At 38.2% G+C, this 24357-nt stretch overlaps 1 protein-coding gene across 11 annotated transcripts in view; it reads left to right on the top strand.

Annotated features, from left to right (window-relative positions):
* The window catches only part of CNKSR2 (connector enhancer of kinase suppressor of Ras 2), a 205897-nt gene that overhangs the window by 40183 nt on the left and 141357 nt on the right, over positions 1 to 24357 (top strand). For all 11 annotated transcript variants that reach the window (XR_005849329.2, XR_005849332.2, XM_004934666.5 and 8 more), the window contains exons 3-4: positions 4911 to 5113; positions 14460 to 14547. Coding sequence is in view for 9 of the 11 variants with exons in the window: in XM_004934666.5 (XP_004934723.2) it covers positions 4911 to 5113; positions 14460 to 14547 (291 nt within the window). In the remaining 2 variants the exon portion in view is untranslated. The remainder of the gene's footprint in view (positions 1 to 4910; positions 5114 to 14459; positions 14548 to 24357) is intronic.

Here is a 24357-nt window from a genome sequence, read left to right as displayed (position 1 = left end):
TTGACAATTTAAGTTAGGGGGGGATGTCTTTGTGTTGCACTGCAACAGTGGTGGCATGCTCTGAAGTGTCAGCAGCCTCTAGTCACTGTGTTTGAGCCAGCAGGGATAGAAATACTCTCCTTTCTAACTGGTATTAACAATGTGAGGTGTACTTACCTGCTAGCAAGGTTTAAGTGCATTTAATGAAAGAAGAAATTGAGCTCTGGTTTTATTTTTTTGTTGTTTTAGTTACTGCTCAAACTAGCCCCCAGAAGTTCATTTCACTTCCAGAGTTTGATAACTCTCTTTCTAGCCTGTGATGCTGATGCAAGGATGGATAGGCAGAGAGAGGGCTAGGCTGGCTCTCCCCACCAATAAAAAATAATCAAAATTCATCACTGGTGATTACAGCTGCTGCTTGTCAGCATGCAAAGAAGAGCTACAATTCATCACTGACACTGCCATGTGAATCCAGAGAAAAGTAATTAGCAGGTAAAATGCCTATTAATAGCTCCCACCACCTTTCTCTCAAGCACCTGCTGACAAGCTATTACACTGAATGGCTTAGCTTCATCAAGTTCTTGTTTTGTGATTGCGAGAAAAGACACCATTAGAGCCATTTCTGTTGAGGTGTGGCTTCTCTGAAGACTCTTCCTTTGTGGCCCCTCATTGAGAAAGCAGATGTATAGACTTGCCTCACTGCTAGTAATCTCTACAAGCACATAGAGATTTCTTTATGCTTCTTTTAATGACTATAAATTTATCTTGGCTAATGGCACTATAAGTTGCATTAGTGCAGGCTAAATGTAGAGTAGGGAAAAACAAAAGAATTGTCATCTTTGCCTGCGATTATCTTTTTACGTTGCTTAGAGATAAACACTGTATTTCTACAAGAGGCATATTGTTAATAGTATATTATCACATATAAAGTATGACTGAACTTGGCAGTTATTATTTTAAACAACCTTTTCCCTAATATTAGAAGACATGACACATTGTATTATTATTTTTTTTTTTTTAATGAGGACCAGTAATATTAGTGATAAATGAAATGGGGATTTTGTTAGCTTGGCTGCTGTTGTAGGACTCTTCTCAAACTCAGGCTTTGTTAAACAGAGCTGCCCAAAAATATGTAGCTTGCTCCAAAATAATGCCTCTATGGAAACTACCAGAGCTACAAAGAGCACGATAACTATTTGATAGAGCAAATTTTCAGTTAAAGAACACCATTTTTTTTTTTTACATAGTCACCACCATTACAGCTATGCACTTTCACAAGTGATGATCAAGAATCTGCATGTTGAACTTACAAAAATCTGCACTAGCAGAGGTGATCTGCTGTCGCCACTGCTGAAACACCACGTACTGCCTCACTGTGCTTGCAGCCACTATGGGGTTTCCATCAACATTATGCAAGTGTCAATGAATGTCGGTGGGTACAATCTTTTCTGTGTGGAGGAATTCAGTTCCACCTCTTTGCTTCATCTGTACTTCCATGTCAGATGCGATTGTGTCAGACTGCCTCTCTGCTGCCTTCTGTCACACAGCAACAAAATGTAGCAGAACATTGTTGGGAAGGTTCAACCTCTAATTGCCATCTGACAACGTGGGCCAACACAATAAAATAGGAGGCATTACTTTCAGAGCAGCCATTGTATAATCTGCTTGAAATTTATATCTATGTTTCACACCCCTGCCTATATCTGTCTCATGCTGCAGGTGGAAGCTGTGCCAAAACCAACACCATTCCTAATGAATGATTAAGTTGAATGCAGCTTAGGTACCAACTGGGCCTCTCTGTTTATTACATTAAAGAAAACATATGCTATTGGTGAATGTATCTGGACACAGACCTTGTGGTCATTAACACTGTCCCTTCCTTTCCATGTATCTGACTGTGAAAAAAGATGTCTGAAAAAGGAAAGAGAATACATCTGTATGTGGTCATCACTTCGAATGTCAGTGAGAGACTACTAAGCGTTTATAGGAGCTGCTTTTCTAAGGAAGCATATATGCAAATGTGCCCTGTTATTCTGTCATAGATTTTTTTTTTTTTTTTGAGTGTCTTGTTCACTGCTTTAGTTTTACTGATGATTTTCTTTCTGCTGGGACTTGAGACCTGTTTGTTGTCAACCTGAGCTCCTGCTGCAGTAGGCACAGCACATCATTGCTGGCTGCCACCCACTCACCCACTGCCTGCCTCTCTGAACAGGGCAAGCTGCAAGCCAGGCAACAGAGGGGAGAATGGAAAAAAGAGGTGAAGTAGTAATTCAGAGCTGTCAAGGGAGAGCCTCAGGTTGGAGCCTGGGCCTTGGTATGGGCCTCCATCTGTGGGCTCTGTGCCCTGCTTTGGCTCGGGATCAGTGTGCCCTGGGTTGGCTTGGCATGCGGCAGCCCTTCCAGCACTTTCCCCTGGATTACAGAAGGAATGGTGCCATGGGATTAGGAAACTCGAAATACAGGCCCTGTTGTGAAAGCCTCAGTAATACTGAGGCACCTGGAGTGTGACGAGAGTAAGAGATGCTGTGTGAGAGAGCTCAAGTTGCTGTCGGTGAATATGAGCACAGTATTTGGATAACCGCATTCAGCTTCCCACTGTCAGACACCTTATTTAAGAAATCCAGCTTTTCTGTACATCAGAAAGAAGGAAATTTCACGAGGAGACCTATGACTGGGCTGTAGTTTGCAGTCATTCCTCTCAGTGTTTGGGAATGTGAGCATCATTGTAAATACATGTTGTCTTGTGGTAGGCTTGCTTGGCTGCTTGAAACCCCTTTTCTGAGTTTGATCAAGGCAAGGTGATCTGTAAGAAACTTCCCGTGACATATCTTCTGTCCAGAGTAGACTTTGTTTCTTTTCTGATTAATTACCCCCCAAAACAAGCTAGATGCTCAAGAAATAAGATAAAAAAAGAAAAGCCTGTTTTATTTGTTGTTGTTGTTGTTCCAGCTTACTCCTACTGAGTCCTAGATCTTCATCAAGCTCTTTCAACCACAGCAACCACAGAAAACTGGAGCAAAAACAAATTTGTTTTTATTTGATGTTTATCTCTTTAATTTGTGCAGATTTAATAAGTTATTAATTATGAGCTGCTTAACTGCACAGCAAAGTATCTTTTACTTTTCTGACCTAATCTATTGTTTTCATCTTGTAAATTTTTAATTTATAGCCTAATTCTGTATATTGTATAATTGCTATACAATATTTACACGATGGAAAAGTCATTGCCCAAATGTACATACTGTCTAATTGGAAACTGAGTGAGGTGGCAGAGGACAGTGCCTACGCAGAAACTGTGCAGTTATAAACATTCCCACAAAGCCATTTGTTGGCTAAAATACGGTGTTCTAGATACTGCAGTAGAGATTTTTAAAATGCAACCTTAGCATATGCTTGTTTCCCTCTTAAGCTGAGTCCCAAAGTGGGAAAGATGACTGACATCCCAGTGACTTCTTATTAAGTGTGTTTGATTTACAGGTGTGAAAGGATGTGGTTGGGAGTTACAGCCAAGCCATCATCTGAAGTCTGTCTTTTCCACAATATTTCAGCATTGTCATGGGATTGGAACTATGGAAGAGCTAGGGGCTCTGTGTTTACTGGGTCTTATGTCAGTGTAATCTTCCTGGAGTCTGTGTATAATTAAAGAGTAGATAAGTTGATTTAGTAAATGGTTTGGATTAGGAGAATGACCACCAGTGTAAATAATCTTTTTTCTTTTTTTTTCCCTTCTGTCTTGCCTGTAGAAAAAAAAATCATGGTAATAAGCTTTAGTAGTCTTAGACTGGAACTGGTAAACACATCCCTTCTCCTCATAGAAAGATTAGTATGGTGACCAAACCAGGGAGTCTGGGATGAGAGGTAGGGGGTGTTGTTAGTAAGTGTGGTTTTTTGTGTGTAGCTGAGGCACTTTTTGTATCCTGCTTCATCGACCTTGGATAGTAGCAAGTAGCTCTTGCCTCAGATCAAGTTGTAGCCATGCCACACCATAATCCTGTGATGTGTTTTAGGCAAGGAGCACTTTTAGCAGTCCCATCTCTCATGGCAATGATAAACTCAAGTCTCTGCAGTTGCATATTTATTTAAAATAGGAAGAAAAGATCTCTTTTGAAATAACACTAGTATTCTTTGCATTTGTGAGGAAAACAAATCTATTTTAGAACTAACAAATTGCTGATGTTTCTGTAATATATTGTAATAGAACATTAAATTAGGATATTCATATTCTCTAGTGCCATTTCAGTATATTTGAAGGATTTTGAAGTAGTATTTGTTAATATTTCTGCGTAATTATTTCTGTATCTGCTGCATAGTAGAGGACTATAATTTCAGCTTAAGGAACTGTGTCTTAAATGGAAGCAAAGTTTACAATTCTAAATGGGCAACACAGACTATGAGCAAAGTAGCACTGTGTTCTTTAGTCTGTGATTATGCTGGTCTTTTGCTGCTAACAAGAATAAAAAAGAAAAAGAGAAGAAGATAATAAACATGTTTCCAACAAAAGCAATCTGGCATTACACTGTGTTTTTACTGTTTACTTCTGCTAATTGCAAGCCCTCTTTTTTTACATAGTCTTAGGAATCAGTGAGACTGAAGACAGAAGGCACTGATCTGTAACTATCAGATTTACTGAGCGAGCCATTGGGTCTGCTGCTTGGAAAATCAAACCTCCAGACTGCAAAGAGATGTTTTTTTTCTTAGTGCACTTAAACCAGCTAAAAGATCACTCATAATTTTGTTCTTCTTTTGTTCTATTTTTATGCACTTGAGAAACAGAACATGCCATACATTTAAAATCTAATGAGTGGGTGTATTTATACCTTAATTATTAGGAACAGTTAAGTTTTGAAGCAGATCAGTCTTGCTGTTCTCAGTACTTCATGTTCAGTAGCACAGTTAAGTTTCTTTTTCTGTTTTTTCTTTTTTAATTTCAGAACTATGGTTTGGAAACAGAAAATCTGAAAACTCTTTCACACAAACTGAATGCATCTGCCAAAAATCTGCAGAACTTCATCACTGGGAGGAGGAGGAGTGGTCACTACGATGGAAGGACCAGCCGCAAATTACCAAATGATTTTCTGACGTCCGTAGTGGATCTCATTGGAGCTGCTAAAAGTCTCCTGGCTTGGTTGGACAGGTAAAATCTCCCAAATGTGTTGCAGGTAACCAGCTCATGGACATGCAGAAAACCCAACCTCTTTACAAAACGTAATGTAGACATTGACACGGTAGTGGAATCCACTTACAGATTCTAAGGAGAACTTTGTAGCAATTTTTTCTTGTTAGTTAACTGTCAGTACATGACTCTGATAGCATTTCAGTACTTCCAAATTCACTGCAATCCTGCACATTCCTGGAAATATGGTATAGCAACAGGTTGACATGATTAGGATGTTTGCATATTTTGTTAACAATATAGAATAATACATTGACCTGCATAAATCACACTCTTTACTGACAAAATCAAACTTACAAAACTGTATTCATACTTTTCATTATGTAGGTGTAAATACATACTTCTACTCTGTGTGTGTGTGGTCTTGCAGTTTAGGTTGGTTGTTTTTTTTTTAATTATTATTGATTCTTGTTTTTTTATTATTATTATTATTTTTAACTGCAGTGAAATACCTCTGAAACCGTAGATACAGCTGGAATGCTTATACTTTCATTTTTAATTTTAATTACTTTTATTAGCTAGAAAATATGTGGGACCAGGCATAACTGCTCTTCTTTAATATACCTGCAGTGATAATTTTCTAGTGATAGAAATAGTTTAGATGTGATTTAGATAGTGATAGAAATAGTTTAAGATGATCGTGTAAACTCCTGAAGTGGTTGAAACAAGTTTCCCTGTCTTTATAAGAATGCATCACAGTGCATTTTTATTGTTAAAAAAAAAAAAAATCTAATTTTTTTTTTTTTTACTCAGCAGCTGAAGTTTTTTTGGAGTACGAGTTTTGTGTAGTTCTTAGAATCCAATGGAGTTGTTTGGGTTTACTGCTCTGGGTTTTGCTTTGTTTTATCTACATGGTGAAAAATGGCTTTTGTCCCATAAATGATTTCCCTATGAAAGGGTAAGGTGAGAAAGGAATCTCTCCCATTTCCTAACTGAAATATAAACTCTTTTATTCAGTAGACTCCAACTACCAGTGCCTCTTTTTTTTTTTTTTTTTCTCCTCCCTTTCTAGCCTTCCCTTACATTTCAAAACTGAAGATGTGCTCCTACAGTTCTACCTAGGCACATAACATTAGATATGCAGAGAAGCAATTAGGCTTCATGGAAAGAGTTAAGTACTGGAAGTTGAAGAACTGGGTATTTGTCTTTAGCTCTGCCTCTAGCTTATTGCTCTGACTTGGAAGAACTGTAGTCCTGATTTTTTTTTTATTTTTTTCTTTCTCCCTGCAAGTAATTTTTGGCAGAGAACAGCATATCATTCTGAGTTTTAAAACAGAAGGGAATAGTGTGAGAGCATGTTCTGCACAGTGTTTGGGACTTTGTTCTGTTTAGAAAAGGCCTTGATTGTTTTCTCATCTAAATTGTAGATAATGGTTAAAGAGTTAGTTAAGAATTGGAAATAATATTTTACATTCGATAGTCTGAAATTAAAAGGTAGGTTTTCATGTATATTTATGCTTAATATTGGGAAAAAAAAAGTTATTAATTTGGCAAACTTGTTTGTTTTTTTCTGGAAGGCTGATCAAATAATAGTGTGTTGATGTGCTGATGTGCGAGTGTATTCCTGTAAACTGGTTAATTGTAGTGTTGGTGAGGGAAGATCTCTAAAATGTTTTGGTTTTTTATAAGTGTATGTCAATCCTACTCTCAAGTGAAATGCAAAATGACTTATGCATGTATCTGAAGCTGATCAAATGCAGGAGTTCCAAGAAATTAAAAATGAAGGCAGCAATGGTGAAAGTTTGCTTTTAGCAATGTTGTGTTTAGCGTCCAAATGAGTCTTCCTTGAAGCAATGTATTAATTTTTTTTCAGATTTCTGAGAAAGTGCTTTTGATGTTCTGTGTAGCCTAAACATGTAGTGCTGGCAAATATTTTTTTTGTAACATTTTAAGTCCTTTCTGATTTATGAGAGTGTGAGGCTTTCTTGTTTAGGTTTGTTCTAACTTATCTGTGAAACCCCCAAGCTGGGGTGAGAGCAGGCCAATGAATGTGTCTTTCTCAAGAAGATGGAGCATCTGGAGTGCAACAGCATTCTGCTTATTACATTTTTTTCTGAGCAGCTATTGGGGCCACTAGGGGGAGATAGTAAGATTTTAGATATTAAATATTTAAAGTCAGGAATGTGGATTTAATTTCATTCTGCACAGCTGTTGCTATTAAATCTGGGCCAAATCTAATTTTTTTTTGTTGGTGCCTAACACCAGTTCCATCTGTAGGGTATGAGAGGGGAGAGAAAGCCGTTTGGAGATATAACTTGGTTATTAGGGTTATCCACTCCATAGTAACGTCTATTCTACGTTGTTCCTATGTTGATTTGCCTCACAGGTCACATAAGGAAAAGGCAGCCAGCAGCATCTTCACCTTGCCTAGAAGTGCAGTGATGTGTTTTTTTTATGTGTGGGGAATGGTGATGATAGCATATGAGTCGTGCTTTGCTAGCTGCTCAAGCAAGCCCTCCCTTTATGATATTTCCATAGGATGTTTGCTACTTATAATGGCCATGATACATCAGGCCAGGTACAATTATCAAACAGAGTGTAAAAGTTGTGATTTGCTGAGTTACTTTCACTGTGGCTCTTGTAGTGGCACTGTGCAGAGCTGATCTAAGGATGCTCTTTGTTCCAGGCCTCTGCTTGTAGCAGTGGTACTTCCAGATGTGTGTCACAGATAGAGGTTTTTACTGGAAATTAGATAGCTTTTACTGCTGAGGTTTTAAGGTCTTCAAGCTTAATTTCATTAAGGAACTGGAAATTTTAGCAGAGAATCCTAGCTGTTTTCAAAAGAGGTTGGCTGAGAATTTTTGGGAGCATAAAATGGCTCCCCAGTAATTATGTCCTGCAAAGAAATTGTCATCACACAAATAAATTATGTCCTTAAGCTTTTTAGACTAATTTCAACTTCCCTTTACTCTCTCAATGCACAAAATCTTCAAAAAAAAAAATTCTTCTTCTTCCTTAATCTTCAATTTTTTTTTTTTTTTTTTTTTTTTGTAAACCATCTGGGTGCTTAGATTTGAGCTTCCTTGAAAAACAGAGAGTCTTTTCTGAAAGCATGATGTATTTCCACTTGACACATAACTTAGCTCTTAAGCTGATGGAAATACATACTCTACACTGTAGCAACAAACTGTTTGTCTGGTGTTCTGAATGACTTGGCGTCTAAATGTCTCTGCTGTGAAGTGATACTTCTTAGGAATTAGATAATAATAAGAGAGGAGCTGTCCAGGCGTTCCAGACTTCAAGCTAGATAATAGTTATTATTTTCAGTCTTTGTTCCTGTAGTTCTTGTATCTTGTAATCTTTGAAATAGTAACTGATGCCATCATTCTGAATCTTTCTTCTTCTCAGGTGTACTGGGTTCCTGGAAATTCTTCTGTCTTTTATAGGGTTCATGCACTCCATCCTGAAGAGGTTGAAACCTCAGTGCTTTCTATACAATATACTTAATTTGCTGAGCTTATGTAGAACAGTTATTGTGAATGTGTTCCTTTGTATCTTCTGAATGACATTGAAAATGCACGTATTATTATCTTCAAAGTTTGGGCAACTTACTTTCCTGCAAATGCATTATTTGATATAAATGTGGGAGGAAGATATGAGTACTGTTAAGCAACAGAAAAATAAACTGAATAGTTAAAGAAAATAGAAAATATGAAGAAAAAACAGAATTGAAAAATGTATTCAAGTTATCTAAAAATAAGAATTGAGGTAAAAGTTGTAGATCCCTCAAGCCAAACATAAACCTAAGGTATACCAGAGAAAAAAATCTTTAATGTATGTTTAAAGTAGACTTACTGTTGTGAGACCATTACTGTGGATTCAAAGCATGAATAAACCAATTTTATGGTTTAAAGCTATCTCTAACCTCATAAAAAGTGTATTTTTCTGTACAGTAGTGTGTCCAATGGTGCTTGTGCACTTAAACAGAAATTAGACATATTTATTTCTGTTAATCCCAGGTAAGGTTTTATTCTTATGCGTTTACAGTCCTACATAAAACCACTTTTTACAAGTGTTGCTTTGTGTGTGCATCAGTGTTCACTGCCTCGGTGAGATTTCTGAATTACGTACCATTCATCTGGGGCTTTATTGAACTGAAAGCACTATGAACTCACTCTGTGTTGATAATCAAACTACTTTTTTTGTATTTCACTTGTGTCTTCTGTGACACCAGTGAAAACTTGAAAGCTCTTGTCCAGAGGGAAGTATGAACTGAAAAGCAGTGATAAAGTGATTCCAGAAAACTATCCTGAGCTTTTCTGAGTTTGGAGTTTAGTACAGCTTATAAGTAATTTTGTTATTAAGACAGAGCTTTTGTGCTGTTCTCACATCTTATTTATTTTCTAAAAAATTAAGAAAATCAACTTCCATTAGGTAACTACTACAGAATTTTGCGTATGGTATTGTGTTACAGATTTTGATGGTCATGGATTAGCATTTGTCAGGGAACACTGGATTTTTTTTCTTTTTCTTTTTTCTTTTAGTGTACTTTTTGACTCAGCCATCTGTTTGGGCAGTTATTCGGTGTGTCTTTCACAGCAGTGCTCCTGTATTCTTTGTTTTTCACCCCAGCGTATATCCCCATAAAATCTTAAACTGCTGCTATGGATTACGCTGAAGTCAAAGTAATAGGAGCAAAGAGATCTTGTGGAAATAGCTTTTGAGTTCCAGTCTTTCAGAGTTGCGGCTGGAGAAAAATTGGCAGGCTGACAAATATGCACAAGTTTGATTAATTTACCACTGCTATCTCTAGTTTGTTACATGAGGAAAATGGCACAAGATGAACAAAAAGCCCTAGTGCAGATAGAAATTGTTGGTTCTATAAAAGAGGACGGTCAAATTGCTGAGAGAAGTAACAAAATGTAAAATTTCAGAATAAAAGACATTTCTGGCAAACTTATATCTGCTTTTCTGGGCAGTCATGGAACAATGAGGTGTAATCCTTTCACTCTGAGCCCTAAGTTAGCAAGTTGTATTGTCATGGTCCTAAATGTGTTAATATTTAGCAAAGCACTTGTATACTTCAATCCTGTTAAGGTAGGCTCAAATCTGTGCCTGAAGTTATGGATGTTTGGATGCTTCAGTGGGTAAGTCTGGACAGCAGAACAGACTCTCTGAACCTGTTCACTGATGCTTTGTTGTACACAGAGTATAGCCTGCAATTATGCAAACACTCTTGTTTACATATGAACAATTCTAGGTGGTCACCTTCAGCACACTCTTCTAATGTGCTTTGCATGAAAGTACTGTGCTGGGAGAATGCGTTTCTCACTCATATATGGCTCTCCCTCTTTTCACCATGGTGACACAGCGCATGCATTTTCTTACACTGTAGGTGAAGTGTGTCCAGTTGGATTTCTTTGTCTCGTTGTTCTCAGTGAATGAGCCTCATTTATGTTTATTGTGTGACTCTTCTGTATTTGTAAGTAAAGAGGAGCATTTATTGGGAGAATTACGCTTGAATGTTTGCAAGCCTCTAACTTCTTACTTACAAAAGCTGTTACTAGTTTGAGGTCTCCTCTTCAGGGGATTCAGTATGGTCCTGTTAGCTTTGCTTGATTTTTACTCATCTTGACAAGGTAGATCTGATTTGTGCAAGGATGGCACTGGGAAAACAAATGAAAACCCAAACAAAAAGAAACCACATCTCAGGGATTCACCCCACAACTAATGCGCTTTATGTCAAGTGGCTTTCAGTCTAAAACACATGAATATGAATATATGAAGTCTAACAAGGTGCATGTTCACAATGTGGGTTCACATAGTGGAAGAATTAAGAGGCTCCCTTGTCACCAGCATGCATGGTCATAAAACATACATGTGCTGTGGGGTTTTAAAGGTGTTTCATGTGGGTGTTGCAAAGGAAAAGGATCACTGGGAGTTTTTGAGGGAAGAAATAATGAATTTTTAAGAACTGAGTAAAGGGTTCAATGAATAGGGAAATGTATGTGGAAAAGATTTTGGAAAGCCTGTGAGAGGCAAGGTAATGGAAGGCAGAGGACCATGCCACAGCAGTAAGTGGTACAACATACAGCCTTGATATCAGGATAGTTTTTAGTTCTTATTTAATTTAAAGAACGCCAAATTGGACAAAACACATGTTGAATATTGTAGTTATTCACAGGAAATTTGCTTCATTGAAACCATACGAGGTACCTGAGAATTGAAGGTCCAAGGGACTCAAAAGACTTTCGAAAGAAAGTAATAAAAACTAGAGGTTAATGGAAATGGTTCAGACTATTGAAGAAATACATATATGTTTTTAAAGCAGAGATCGGTGGTCTAATTAAGCAAGGAATTCCTCTAACTTGATATGTTTTTGAAGTGTTGAGAAGGAAGGTCCTGCGGTAGCCAATTGAAAAGGTGTATGTAGGATTTATCTGCATTTATATTTGTTCTGTTCTGTCAATAATTCTGTACTGTATTAAAATAATGCATTCTAAAATCAGATATTAGTGAAGAGGAGTTTTTGGTGTTTCACGGTGTGTCTGTTATGAAATCAGTGATGATTTCCTATCATCTGTTCTATTGATGTTTATGTTGAAACTGCTTTGTTATATCAAGTCTTGCTGGACTTTCATGGTTGAAATTGAGATTCAGGATGTAATACCAAAATACATATCCTTTGACAGTAAATACTTGGAGAGGCTTTTGTCTTTGCCACTTCCCCAGTTGCCTACTGCAGTAGTCCATGTGTGTGCAGATTACCTTCAGTGTAGTGGACTGAACCGGGGAGGAGGTGGACAGGGAATTTCAGTTTTAGTGGTCCAATTTGTAGCAATGTCCCATAGAAGCATTGGCAGAGACTGCCGTGTGAGAGTCGGTTTATTAGCTACAGAGAACTACAGAGGAGGTAGCTTGAGGACTGCTTACTTTTGTAGGAAACCAAGGACCTGTCATCTTATCCTTCCAAGTAATTAATCACTTCTCAAAATATTTTAATAAGGATTATGTTTCTTAGGAGGCTTCTCCCTTCTGCTGCCACCCATGTGTCACTTCTTTCCATGCTGTTTTCAGTAAATGTTCACTGTGTAAACCTCAGTGTAATAAAAATGAGTAATGTCTCAGGTCTCTTTGCCTCCTCTTTAATGTCAGTGAAGTTTATTTGGGCCGTTTCTAATGTTCCTCACTAAGAGCAATGCTGGTAAAAAAAAGTCATTATTTTCCTCATGAACCGTGAAGCCAACTAAATTGTAAAAGTATGAGAGAAAATCATAGAGTTTCAGAAGCCAAAGCCTACCATGCGATTTTGTTTAGAGCAGTGCTGTAGGCTTTGAAATGTCAAATAGATTCCAGTTGTGTAATTTGAGGATCAAACTGTATTAACATCCATACTTAAAGTAAAAGAATGCCATTTGCTGGCTTGATTTCATTCATTTTAAGTAAAAATGAGTTCATAAGTTAACGTGACCTTTTTAAATAAAGGTTTCAGGTAGATTTCAAACCTCGACAGCCACAATTTTGAAAGGGTGGAAAAAAGGTGTTTTTGTACATTTTTGGCTAATGCATGATTTTCTTTAAATGCAGTTATTGTTCATAACCAATAAATACAGTTAGCTTTCATCCTTTAATAAGCTCCCATGTCACCTGACCTTCACTAATACTCTGTAACTGTAGGTAAGCCTGCTCTATAGTTTGTATGTACTGTACAGCTTAAAACTTGGATTTTCAATTGTGATTATAGCTTTGTGTCAAATGGCTTTTCTCAGGCACATTTTGGAACTTATCCACATGCTATATACCAAGACTTTACTGTCTGCTTGGTTCTACTGTTCTTAAACTCTGCCTGGCTTCTTATTTGTATAATTTTATTTTAAAATCCCCTAGAAAATATGGGTAGAAAAATATATTTTTGTTGTATAATGTGTTACATCAAATTAAAGCTGCTAGTCTTGAGTACGTGCCTCAGAGTTCATGCCATTTTTTGAACCATCAGGGCTGGATTGAAAATCCTGGAGAAGAAAGAGGGCAATAGAACAAGGGCTTCACATGGGCTTGTTGACAAAATCTGCCTGTAATTCTGCACACAGAAAATAATTTTAGAAAACTAATAAGAATCAGTAGAATTGTAGTTATTATTTGGACATGCTTATAGCAGAGTTCTTTGTTCTGGCGACTTGTCTTTAGGTTTAGATTAGGAAGTTAGGATACTACTAAAGCTCTTTTATGAATATAAATGCTCCGAGATTTTGTGACAGTTGGAAAGGACAAGCAATCCAGCTTATTTAAAAGCCACTTCTCTTAAAATAGTGATCTAGGCACACTGCATGATCTGTTTTTAGTTTATTCAGACATTATATTCCACACAGTACTTTGCCACCTTATTTTTTGTTTTAAATGTTTGAAGCAGGTGTATTATGGAGAAATGCCATCTTTGTGATGGTAATTATGTCTGTAAAAGCCTCATTTGCAACACTGATGGAGTAGAGCTGTTTACTTGCAGAAAATTCCAGCCCTGCCTAGTGTTTGGCTGCTTCTTGAGTACACAGAATAGATCAAGTTGAGTTTATAGTTTAAGACAGATTTGTAACACAGAAATCAGAGGAGTGCCAGCCTCACTAACCAAATATGTTTTAGCAGTGCCTCCAGAAAATAAGCAAACTTCTAGGTAGACAAACATTTAAAGCATTCTGACACGAAGTTTAAGGTGTAGGATGCACGTAGGTGACTTCTTTAAGTGCTGGATTACACTTTTCATTTCACCAATCACTTCTGACTATGGCACAGTGTGGGGAGATGTTAAGCTGTGACTCCAGTTTAGCCTCTGTAGCCATTTTTGAGTGTTGATCCATCTCTGGCTCTAAATGGTATTCTCATTTGGATAAAGCTTTTACTTCTTCTGAGTTCCTTCTGTGATTATATTAGACATCAGACATGATCCCAGAAAACCCAGTGAATCAGTGAAATACTTTTCTGGTGCGATTCACATCTGTGCACCATTCATATCAGAGGTGAAAATGGTACCTGAGTAATGGTGTTCCCAAACAACTGCAGAAGGCAATGTGGGATGTGTTTTCTAGGGGTGTGAAGTAGTTCAGGAATGTGCTGAAAGACTATGAGAAATTATGCTTGTATAAATGGAGCTTCTTAAAGAAGAAAAAGCAAGGAGAGTTGAACATTTTCCATGGATATGTATCCTGCAATTTACAGTTTTAATAATAGATTTTAGTATTCTCCAGGCTTTTAATATCACTAGAAGAGAAATGCATTAAGAAAGTCCTATGGGCACTAAGTTCATTGTGAATCACTGAAATGAGTGGATATATGCCTGTGTCATTTAGTATTTTTTTTCCTTCTTTCTTTTTAGATCACCTTTTGCTGCTGTGACAGATTACTCAGTGACAAGAAATAATGTAATACAACTCTGTCTGGAGCTGACAACAATTGTACAACAGGTATGTGGACATCTACTTAGAAATTGAATCTTTTGTAATAGTAAATGGCCATTACCTTGTGCACACTGTCTTGTATTATTCTTTCTCTATATTATTGTCTAACAGTAAGAAGGAAATACTAGTGCTTTGTAAATGCTTTATAAAAATTCTGCTTCCTGATTTTATAATAGTAGTTTGGGCTGTGCTCTACATGTTCTTCATATCCTCCATGCCTGTCTCAGTAGTGAAATTCATCTTGGGTTCTCTAGTCGAATAGCATTACTGTAAATTTGTATAGTCTAATTAATAATTTGTATACTTAAAATCTTATATTTTCTCTTGAAATCTTCATTAACTATCTGGTTGACAAGGTATGCATGTATTGGAGGAGCTTTTTTATGCGCTACTTCATGCAGCTCATATCATCTAGACACCTGTAAAGATAACATGTTCCTGTTAGACTAGAATGCTTTGTATGCACTTCTGCGCATACTTTAAGAAATACAGAAGCCAACACTGAGAAGCACTTGCTTAATGGACTTCATTTTGGAGTACATTCTAGAGAACCTATCACATCCTTTAGTTTCTTCTCTCTAATGTGTGGTTTAGAATTGTCTGTATCTTTGTCTGCTAGGAAGTGAAAAGTCTCCTTTGCTGCACGTTCATTCTGATGTTGATATCAAATGCTGTAAAAATAACCTAGGGAATGAAGCTAGTTCTATTCAGTCAAGCATTATCTGGTACCCTGATGCAAGTATTTCTGAGGTTACAACTCATCTGTCTACTGTTGATTACTGTGGAGCAATGTGGTACTATCTTACACCATTATTTTACTAGTTTTTTGGTGTTCTATTTCATAGAATCATGAAAGTTGGAAAAGATCACTAAGATTATCTGCTACGACTATTTCTAGCAGAACAAGAAATGTTTATTGGACCCAAATTATCCTCCTTCAGCTGAGATTGTGAAACAGCTTGTTGGCCGTGTTCCTTTTCTCTAGACAAATGTCAGGATAAATTCTTCTCTGTTGGCTGCTGCAGGGGCAGGTCACAGCCATCTGCTGTGAACTGCTGGCTCTCCCTCTGTGTGCATATCCACTTGCTTTGGGCTATAGTTCAGTGCTGGGACAGGCAGTGCTTGAGGGGAAGAGGAGAGATGCATGTGGTGCAACAGTGCCCATTGTGCAGAGGGATGAGACTTTGGAGGGCATTGGCTCTCCCGGTGGTTCAGAAGAGTGTGAAAGGGCCAATGAGAAGTGGGAGAGGGTGGGCTGGGTAGGAGTAGGAGTGCAGGGGAGAATTTTTTTTTCTAGTTTTTAAAAGTACCAGTCTACTGTCACTCAATAGGTCCATGCTAAATATCTCCTGTGTCTCCTTGATGTGAGTTTGTGTGATGACACTGCTCTCCTTTTTATAAAAACAATGCATTTTTCTCTGATACTTTCATAAATATGAAAAATATCAAAGATTAGTTGGGTTTGCCTCCTCTCTGATTTAGAGAAGAGCGGTGTTGATAGTCTTCTGTGTTCAGAATGTGTTCAGAGAATGAAAATTTCTTTTTCTTAATATATTTTTTTTTCCTTCTAATGTGATTGACGTTTTTTTGGTGTGGAAATGGAACGTGGGCTGCTCCCTCCCCACAGATCACATTAGAAAGGGTGCGCTTTTGCTGCCTGAGCAAGAGCCAAGGTGTGTCTAGCCAGTCTTGTGCTTTGGCCGTTCTGCAATTAATGCCAGGCTCTGCCTCAATCTGCAACAGAGGTGCCAGTGGCAATGGCTGTGGAAGAAGACCCCAGGCCTTTGTTTTTGTGGCTGGCTATTCATGGAATCAAATCATAGAATGGCTTGGGTTGGGAGAGACCTCAAGGATCATCAAGTTCCAACCCCTCTGCTGCACATAGAGTTGCCAGCTTCTAGGTCAAGTACTAGATCATGTTGCCCAGGGTCACATCCAACCTGGCCTTGAACACCTCCAGGGATGGAGCATCTACAACCTCTCTGGGCAACTTGTTCCAGCACCTCACCACCCTCTCAGTGAAAAGCTTCCCCCTGACAATGAAGCTAAATCCTTCCTCATTTAGTTTAAAAACATTCCACCTTATCTTATTACTATCTACCCATTTGAAAAGTTGATTTCTCTCATGTTTATGATCTCCCTCTAAATATTAGAAGGCTGTAATGAGGTTCCCCTGCAGCCTTCTCCAGATGGAGTAAGCTCAGATCCTTCAGTCTATCTACACAGGAGAGGTGCTATAGCCCTCTGATCATCTTCATGGCTCTCCTCTGGACCCTCTCCACGAGCTTGATTTCTTTATTGAGTTGGGGCCCCAGACTTGAATGGAATACTCCAGATGGGGTCTTGTGAGGGCAGAGTAGAGAGGAACAATCACCTCCCTGGTCCTGCTGGCCACCATTCTTCTGATGCTGCTCAGGATACTGTTGGCCTTCCAGGCTACAAGTACACTCTGGCTTATGTTCCCCTACTGGGAACCATAAGCTCTTCTCAGCAGGGGTACTCTCAAGGAATTCTTCTCCCAGTCTGTGTATATATCTGGGATTACCCTGACTCAAGTGCAGAACCTTGCATTTTGCTATGTTGAACTTATTAGGTTCACAAGGGTCCACCTTTGCGGTTTATCAATGTCCCTCTGGGTGCCATCCCTTCCTTCTGCTGTATCATCTGCAGCACTCAGCTTGGTGTCATCAGCAAATTTTCTGAGGGTACACTCAATCCCATTATCTGTGTCACTGATAAAGATGTTAAAGAGTACTGATCCCAAGACAGACCCTTGGGGGACACTTCTTATCCCTGGCCTTCATCTGGATATAGAACCATTGACCACAACACTCTGGCTGTGACCTTCCAACCAATTCCTTATCTGCCTAATAGTCCACCCTTCAAAACAGTCTCTCTCCAATTTAGAGGTAAGGATGTGATGGAGGACCACGTCAAATGCCATGCAGAATTCCAAGTAGATGACATCAGATGCGTTTCCAATGTCCACCAGTGCTGTCACTCCATCACAGAAGGCTACCAGATCAGGCATGTCCTTCCCCTGTTGAAATCATGCTGGCTGTCTCAGATCACCTGCTTATCCCTTGTGAGCCTCAGTATGTATTCTGGGAGTATTTGTTCCATGATTTTCCTAGGCAGAGATGAGGCTTACCTGTCCATTGTTCCCAAGGTCCTCCTTCTTCCCTTTATTATAAATGGAAGTGATGTTTCCCTTTTTCCAATCATCAGGGACTTTGCCTGACAGCTACAACTTTTCAAATATGATGGAGAATGGCTCGGCAACCACACTGGCATGTTCTCTTAGGACCCTGGGACGCATATTGTCTGGCTCCATAGACTTGTATGCATCCAGTCTTGTGAGGCTGTCTCGGACTTGCTCTGCCCGTACAGTGTGGGGGGAGGTTTGCTCCCCCAGTTCCCACCAAGAGATTCAAGGATGTGAGAAATATGAGAATCCTGGCTGCCAGTGAAAACTGTGGCAAAGAACTCATTGAGTGTCTCAACCTTCTCCATATCTATTGTAATCAGTTCTCCTTTCTCGTTTATCAAAAGGAGGCATGCTTTCTTTGGCCTGTCTCTTCTGACCTATGTACCTATAGGATCCCTTGTTGTCTTTAACATCCCTTGCCAAACTCATTTCCGTGTGTGCCTAATCCCATCTCTGCACGTCCAAACAGCATCCCTGTAATCTTTGCAGGTGATATGTCCTTGGTATATCCACTGCCTGTGCTTGCCCTTGTTTTTCCACAATTTGACTGGCAGGTCCTTGCCAAGCCATGCCAGTTTCCTGCCTCTGTCTGCTTTCTTATATTGAGGGGTGGAGAGCTCTTCTGCAAAGTGTTTCTTAATCTGTTGTCCCATGGTGAGTTGTGCCCTTACTGAGATGTGAAAAAGGGTCAGTACTCCGGGACAGGAAGCATACAGGACATCTGTTACCCTTGATCAAAGTGCTTGTTTTCCATAAAAGTAATTGTGACCCGCTGTCCAGCTTTTTAAGTGAGAGTAAGAGCCTTCTGATATGTTTTCATTAACTATATAACAATGAAATTATATATGTATATGTAATTATAATTATAATTCTATTTCTCACTATTAATGAGAAAGTGGTTAGAAGATGAACCACTGCAGTATTTCCCAGGAAGCCGCTGCATATCAGCTTTTTTTTTTTTTTTTTTTTTTTAAGTCATCCTCATTCATGGTAAATAATTTTTTCTGTATGTTTTTCAGTGTGAAATGAAATAGACCAAATGTTACTATTTAATATCTTTGGAGAAAAGAAGTCTTATCTTTGCCAAAACTGACATGCCTTCCCAATCAGGAAGCAGTCCAGTACATGAATCCATACTTTGAAGTCAAAAGGAGCATTTATGTGCCTAAATTTAAGCATGCTCTGGAACTGAATTGAGCTGTAGTCAGAAGAATGATAATGAAAAATTCCATTACTAGCCCCAAACACATGTGGATTGATCTCTACTTAAAACGAATGTGTTCCAGCATAGCATTTCAAATTGTCTTTGAGTTTCTCTTTTGTATGATCATTGAGCACATTGAAAATCCTCATTATACTTTCTTAAGGCTGAATGCCAAAAACAAAATGTTTTGATATCACCTCAACAGGTGTTTCTGTCTTAAAACTCAATTTCTTTTGTACATGAAGTATCTCATAGTATTTCATCAATTTATAGCAATTTGTAAGTTGATTTATAATTTTTTTTCAGTTTATGTAAAACCTAAAAAAGCCAGTGTTACAAATGTTTTTAACACTAGTTAAGAATAGATTTTTATAAAGCCTAGTTGTGTATTAAGAGGAAATAGTCTGCACATTTTCTTATACCATTTTCTTATACTCATGAAGGTCCAACCCTCCCCCCCCCTTCCTCCATCCCACCCCACCACAGGCAGGGCTATCAGCCTCCACATTTAATAGTAGACCAGGCTGCCCTGGGCCCCATCCAACCTGGCCTTGAACACCTCCAGGGACAGAGCATCCACAACCTCTCTGGGCAGCCTGTGCCAGCACCTCACCACCCTCTCAGTGAAAAACTTCCCCCTGACATCCAACGTAAATCTTCCCTCCTTTAACTTAAAAACCATTTCCCCTTGTCCTGCCGTTATCTACCCTTCTAAAGAGTTTACTCCCTTCCTGTTTATAGGCTCCCTTCAGGTACTGAAAGGCTGCAATGAGCTCACCCCGCAGCCTTCTTTTCTCCAGGCTGAACCAGCTCAGCTCCCTCAACCTGTCTTGGTGGGAAGGTGCTCCAGCCCTCTGATCAGTAGCTCCATGTCTCTCTTTGTTCTGGGAACCCAAGACTCAGAGTAGAAATGTATCATATAGAATGATTCTATTAAACTTGTTAAGATAGTATCAAATATACTGTAAGTGAAGTTAGTATCCTTAGTAGTAGGAATGTTGTTACAAAGGATTTATTTTCTATCGCTATTCCTCACTTTTTGCCATCCTAGTTCGTAAAGACTTGCTAAATATGGTTTTAAAACATTGAACTTAAGGTCATACTAAGTAGCTAATTACCATAGGTTTCTTTAACTAATGACAGGGCTTCAGTAGTTAAGTGGTGTGAATGTTTGACTGGCTTCTTGTTACACCTGTTATGCATTTGTTGGTGTTCAGATGCAAACTTGTATATGAAAATCAATATATATATATATATATATATTTAATTTAAATTTTTGAATTTCTTCCTTCTACTCCAACTTTGTTAACAAATGCATTCAGGAAATCTTTGCTATTCTACTGCTAATAATCCCTGCCCACATTTCTTAATGAAAAGGAGGCTACAGTTTTGAAATTTAAACTATATATGCATAGTATACAGTTTATACAAATTGCCCCATTTCTGATAAGTGTACAAGTAGGAGGATAAGTGTACAAGTGGGTAGATAAACAAGTGTGGTGAAAATTTAAAAACTGAACCAAAAAAACCCTACAAGAAAACCCTACCAGGGCAATATCTGCCTTTTGTACATCAAAATGATATTGCAATAAGAATGTTATAACTCATTGAAAATCATGCTGACAGAAATTTAAACTGACCTTATATCCTCCAAGTGCTGTTGATATGCAAGATTTGTTGTTGCATAAGGTTCATAGCAGTGCTCAGGAACAGTGGTGTTTCAGAATGTGTATTATCACATGCAGTTATTTATTCACCTGTAGAAGTCAATGTATTATGTATAAGGTAAAGAAGAATTTAAATGATTGCTGCAAATACCAAAATCGTTTTGTTATCAAAGCAGCTTCAGTTTGTAATCTTTAACAATGTTTTCCTCCTTTTCAAAGTAAGAATAGCTTATTTCTCCATAGCACACTTTTATAGAAAATTTCATTTGTAATTTAATGTAAAAAAAAAAAAAAAGAAAATAAATGCCTAGTGGGCATAGATGCCCTTTTCTGATTGTGGTCGCTTATTTCTGCAATTTTCCTATAATGTTTTTTTCTCTTCAAGTTGCTTACTAGTAGATTGTTGTCTTTTGATTTATGTTTTGGAGTCTTTTTTTTTTTTTAATGGAATTAGGCAGGGAGTAGATCAAAGGTTAAAACTTTAATAATAGTATAGAGGGATATGAACTTCTATCAGAAATAATTTGCCTCATGGTTGGAGGAGGGAAGAAAAAATAAAGATTGCTGAGTACATAAGAAGCTTAGTGACTAGAAAACAAGAATGTGTTGGTGTTGGCTTATTCTTTGTTTATTTGTTCAGAAGATTTTCTTTTAGATGAACAGACTCTCTCAATGGGGAAAAATGAAACAAAAAGCAGAATACTTGGAGGAAGAAAGGGTACTCTTTTTGATTCAACATATACTGGTAAACCAATATAGCTGCTGAATTTTTATAAGGAAAAGAGCCTGAGTGGGCCAAGGTAAGGTGATAGTGAAAGAGTCAAGGACTGCTTGGGTTAATTCACACATGATGGAAAGTGGCCGTAAGTCCATGGAAACTGACATCAAGTGTGGATGTGGGGGAAAAGTGTTTTCAAGTGTTTCATGTGTTGCATTTAAATAAAACATTTTTTTTTTTTAACTTAAATTGATTTCTGTGAGCACTGCACCAGTACATGTTGAGTGCCATCACTATTTTCCATTCAGCTAGGGGCAGACAGGAGATATGCCATGCTTCTTCTGTAGTTCTTTGCAAAAGCTGAATTTAATCATTAAAGATGATGGATTAAGATTATATTAATCAGATCAGTAGAAATGCAGTCTTGGTTTTCACTACTTTTCCTTCAGAAACTCTGATTTTCCTTTTCCACAGACAGCGTAGTCTCTGTAAGCAAGTGCTAAGAAGCAGGATTTCACTTCAGTCTGGTGAATTACAGAAACTACGTTGCTAGGAAGCCAGCGGAAGCTTTGATCACGAAAAGTGTAGGGTCAAGCCTGATTTCAGGGAGGTCATGTGAGATACATTTGTGTTTGTTTCCTTAAATCCATTAAAAACACACTAAGAATTTCAGATTATCCAGTGTAAAATGTTTGAGTCATAGCTGAGCCTGAAATGCCATCTTCCTAAATGCCATTATGTTTTCTCAAGTTCAGTTATTTTTTCTGTTGGCAGAATAACCACCTAGGCACTATGCATCATGAAGTATTTTGCAGCAATTGTGTTTTACAAACCACAGTTCTTTTTAATGACTATCCTAAAGGAAAAACAGAAGTAAAGAAACTAAAATTATTTACCTCTAAATGATTTTGGAGGTGACATTAAAAACTTAAGAGCTGCAAAACACCTTCCACTACAAACTGTATTTTGCATGTCAGTAATAAAAAAGCTCTTTTTGAATGCTTGACACTAATTTTTCTGGATTAGCTGTGTGGAATAAGGTTTGCTTTTACTTTATTGGTTTTTTTCTTTCTCTCTTTTGAAACATTTTTGCCCCGGTTGCCAATCTCTCATCTGTTGATAGTTTCAGGGGATTCTTTTTACCTATCAAGAATGTCTTGAGTAGAAGAATCATCCTGAAGTGATAGTCAATTTAAACTGTGTGAGCGCTTGGAATCTAGCAAGATAGATGAGCAAGTGTCAGTGTGACTTTAGCTAGTGATGAAATACTTGCTAGGATTTCTGAACTAATAGATTGCCAGTTCTTTTTAGAAACAGAGTTTTGGAAGAAATGTGATTATATGCAGATGGGTTGATGGTTGGACTTGGTGATCTTACCGGTCTTTTGGACTCTTAATGACTCTATGATACTTAAGAATTAGCATGTGACCAGATCTCAAGGGAAAGCAAGATGATGCTTTTCATAGAGAGGAAGGCAGAAGTAAATGGAAATGGAAAATGGCTTCAGAAATCTGGAAGAGCTCAGTGCCCACGTTGCATCTCTATTAATTCAGAGAGCAATTCTTCCCAGTAGTTGCTTGATCTGTGGGTGATTTATGTAAGTTGTGTTAAATTTTTACATGAAGCATTCAGTTGCTATGGTGATAGGTGCCACTCCACGCAGGTTGTTTAAGTAACGTTAGAGCAATTCTTTGTACTCGGTAAGGTAGGTAATTGCTATTAGTTTGTACACAAGGGCTGTGAACTTTAAAAAAAATAATAATAATTGCATTTTCATTAAATCATGGAAGAACTCTAGACTTTTACATGCATTTGTGTAGGTTGCATAGGGAATATCTCTTTATGTAGCGTTTATTTAATAGCTGGCATTATATTTTTCACAATAGGGATATTTTCCTCTTCCATTAGTATCTTAAATGGTGTGTGCTCACCAATCTGCTTTCTCCCATCTCTGTCATTTCTTATATATGTTTCTGATGGGGGAGGACAGAATGGGTTGCTGCAGATATAGGTGAGCTCTGGCTTAAAAGTAGAGAGGCAGAGAATAATAACAGAGCAGGGATGCCATGGACTCAGTGTCAAGAAACTGCAGGGATTGAATAACTGCAGCATAAGTGGAAAAGAAGAAGTATTTCTGAATGGCAGTGGGAAGAAAATCGACAGGATTTGTGTGGGAAGTGAAGAGGAGTTGGAAATGGCACGCAGGTTGTGAGCTTGTGGGACATAAGGTGGTGGAATTGTTGACAGAGATAGGCAAAGAAGGAGGAAGCAGGGAGGATTTAGGAAGAAACGTGATTTCAGCTTTTCAGCATACTGTGCTAGGGCTAGTGGCAAATATCCAGGAGGAGATTCTGAACTGTGAATGTGAACAGAAGGGACGAGAGCTCTGTGACTCATCTGCTCATAGATGATAATTAAAGCAGCATGATTTTTAGGAGGCTGCTGAGCAATAGGGAAGAGGTTGCAGAAGAGGGGAGGGTTAAGGGTAGAGCTCCCTGGGCTGTGGCAGTCTGGAGGAGGAACAGCCACGACAGGAGACTTTTTTGGAGCAGCTCAGCAGGAAGAAACTCAGAGAAAGCACCATATTCCACTTATAAGTCCACTTGTTAAAAATACATATATTTTATTTGTAAGCTGTATAATTTTAAAACTTAATTTTATATGGCAGCTGTCAAGGACTACCTGTGCAAATGCTGGGATGCTGCAAAGCTTAAGAGCAGCCTTCTATTGTATTTTAGGCAGTGAGAGGAGAGAAAGGTGTTTCCTCTTGCTCTGCGGCTCTGCCTTTGTTCCAGACATATATAATAGCCACTGTCCCTGAGCCCTTATCTTTCCCATCCAAAGCCCTGCTAGACCTCTTAAAATCAAAGATACGATAAAGCATCAGACTAGGAAAGCTGTAAATGTGTCATGCTCTTAATTCTTTGCCTATTAGCAGAGGAGAATGTTATCTGCTTTCCAGCTGCTTTTGGTTTGGGAGTATTTAAATGGTTTATTTTCTTGGTTTTTGTGGAGGGTA

Source organism: Gallus gallus, chromosome 1 (genome assembly GCF_016699485.2).
Source record: "Gallus gallus isolate bGalGal1 chromosome 1, bGalGal1.mat.broiler.GRCg7b, whole genome shotgun sequence".
NCBI lineage: Eukaryota > Metazoa > Chordata > Aves > Galliformes > Phasianidae > Gallus > Gallus gallus.
The sequence above is the reverse complement of the archived record's forward strand: the minus strand, read 5'-3'. Positions and strand labels throughout refer to the sequence as shown.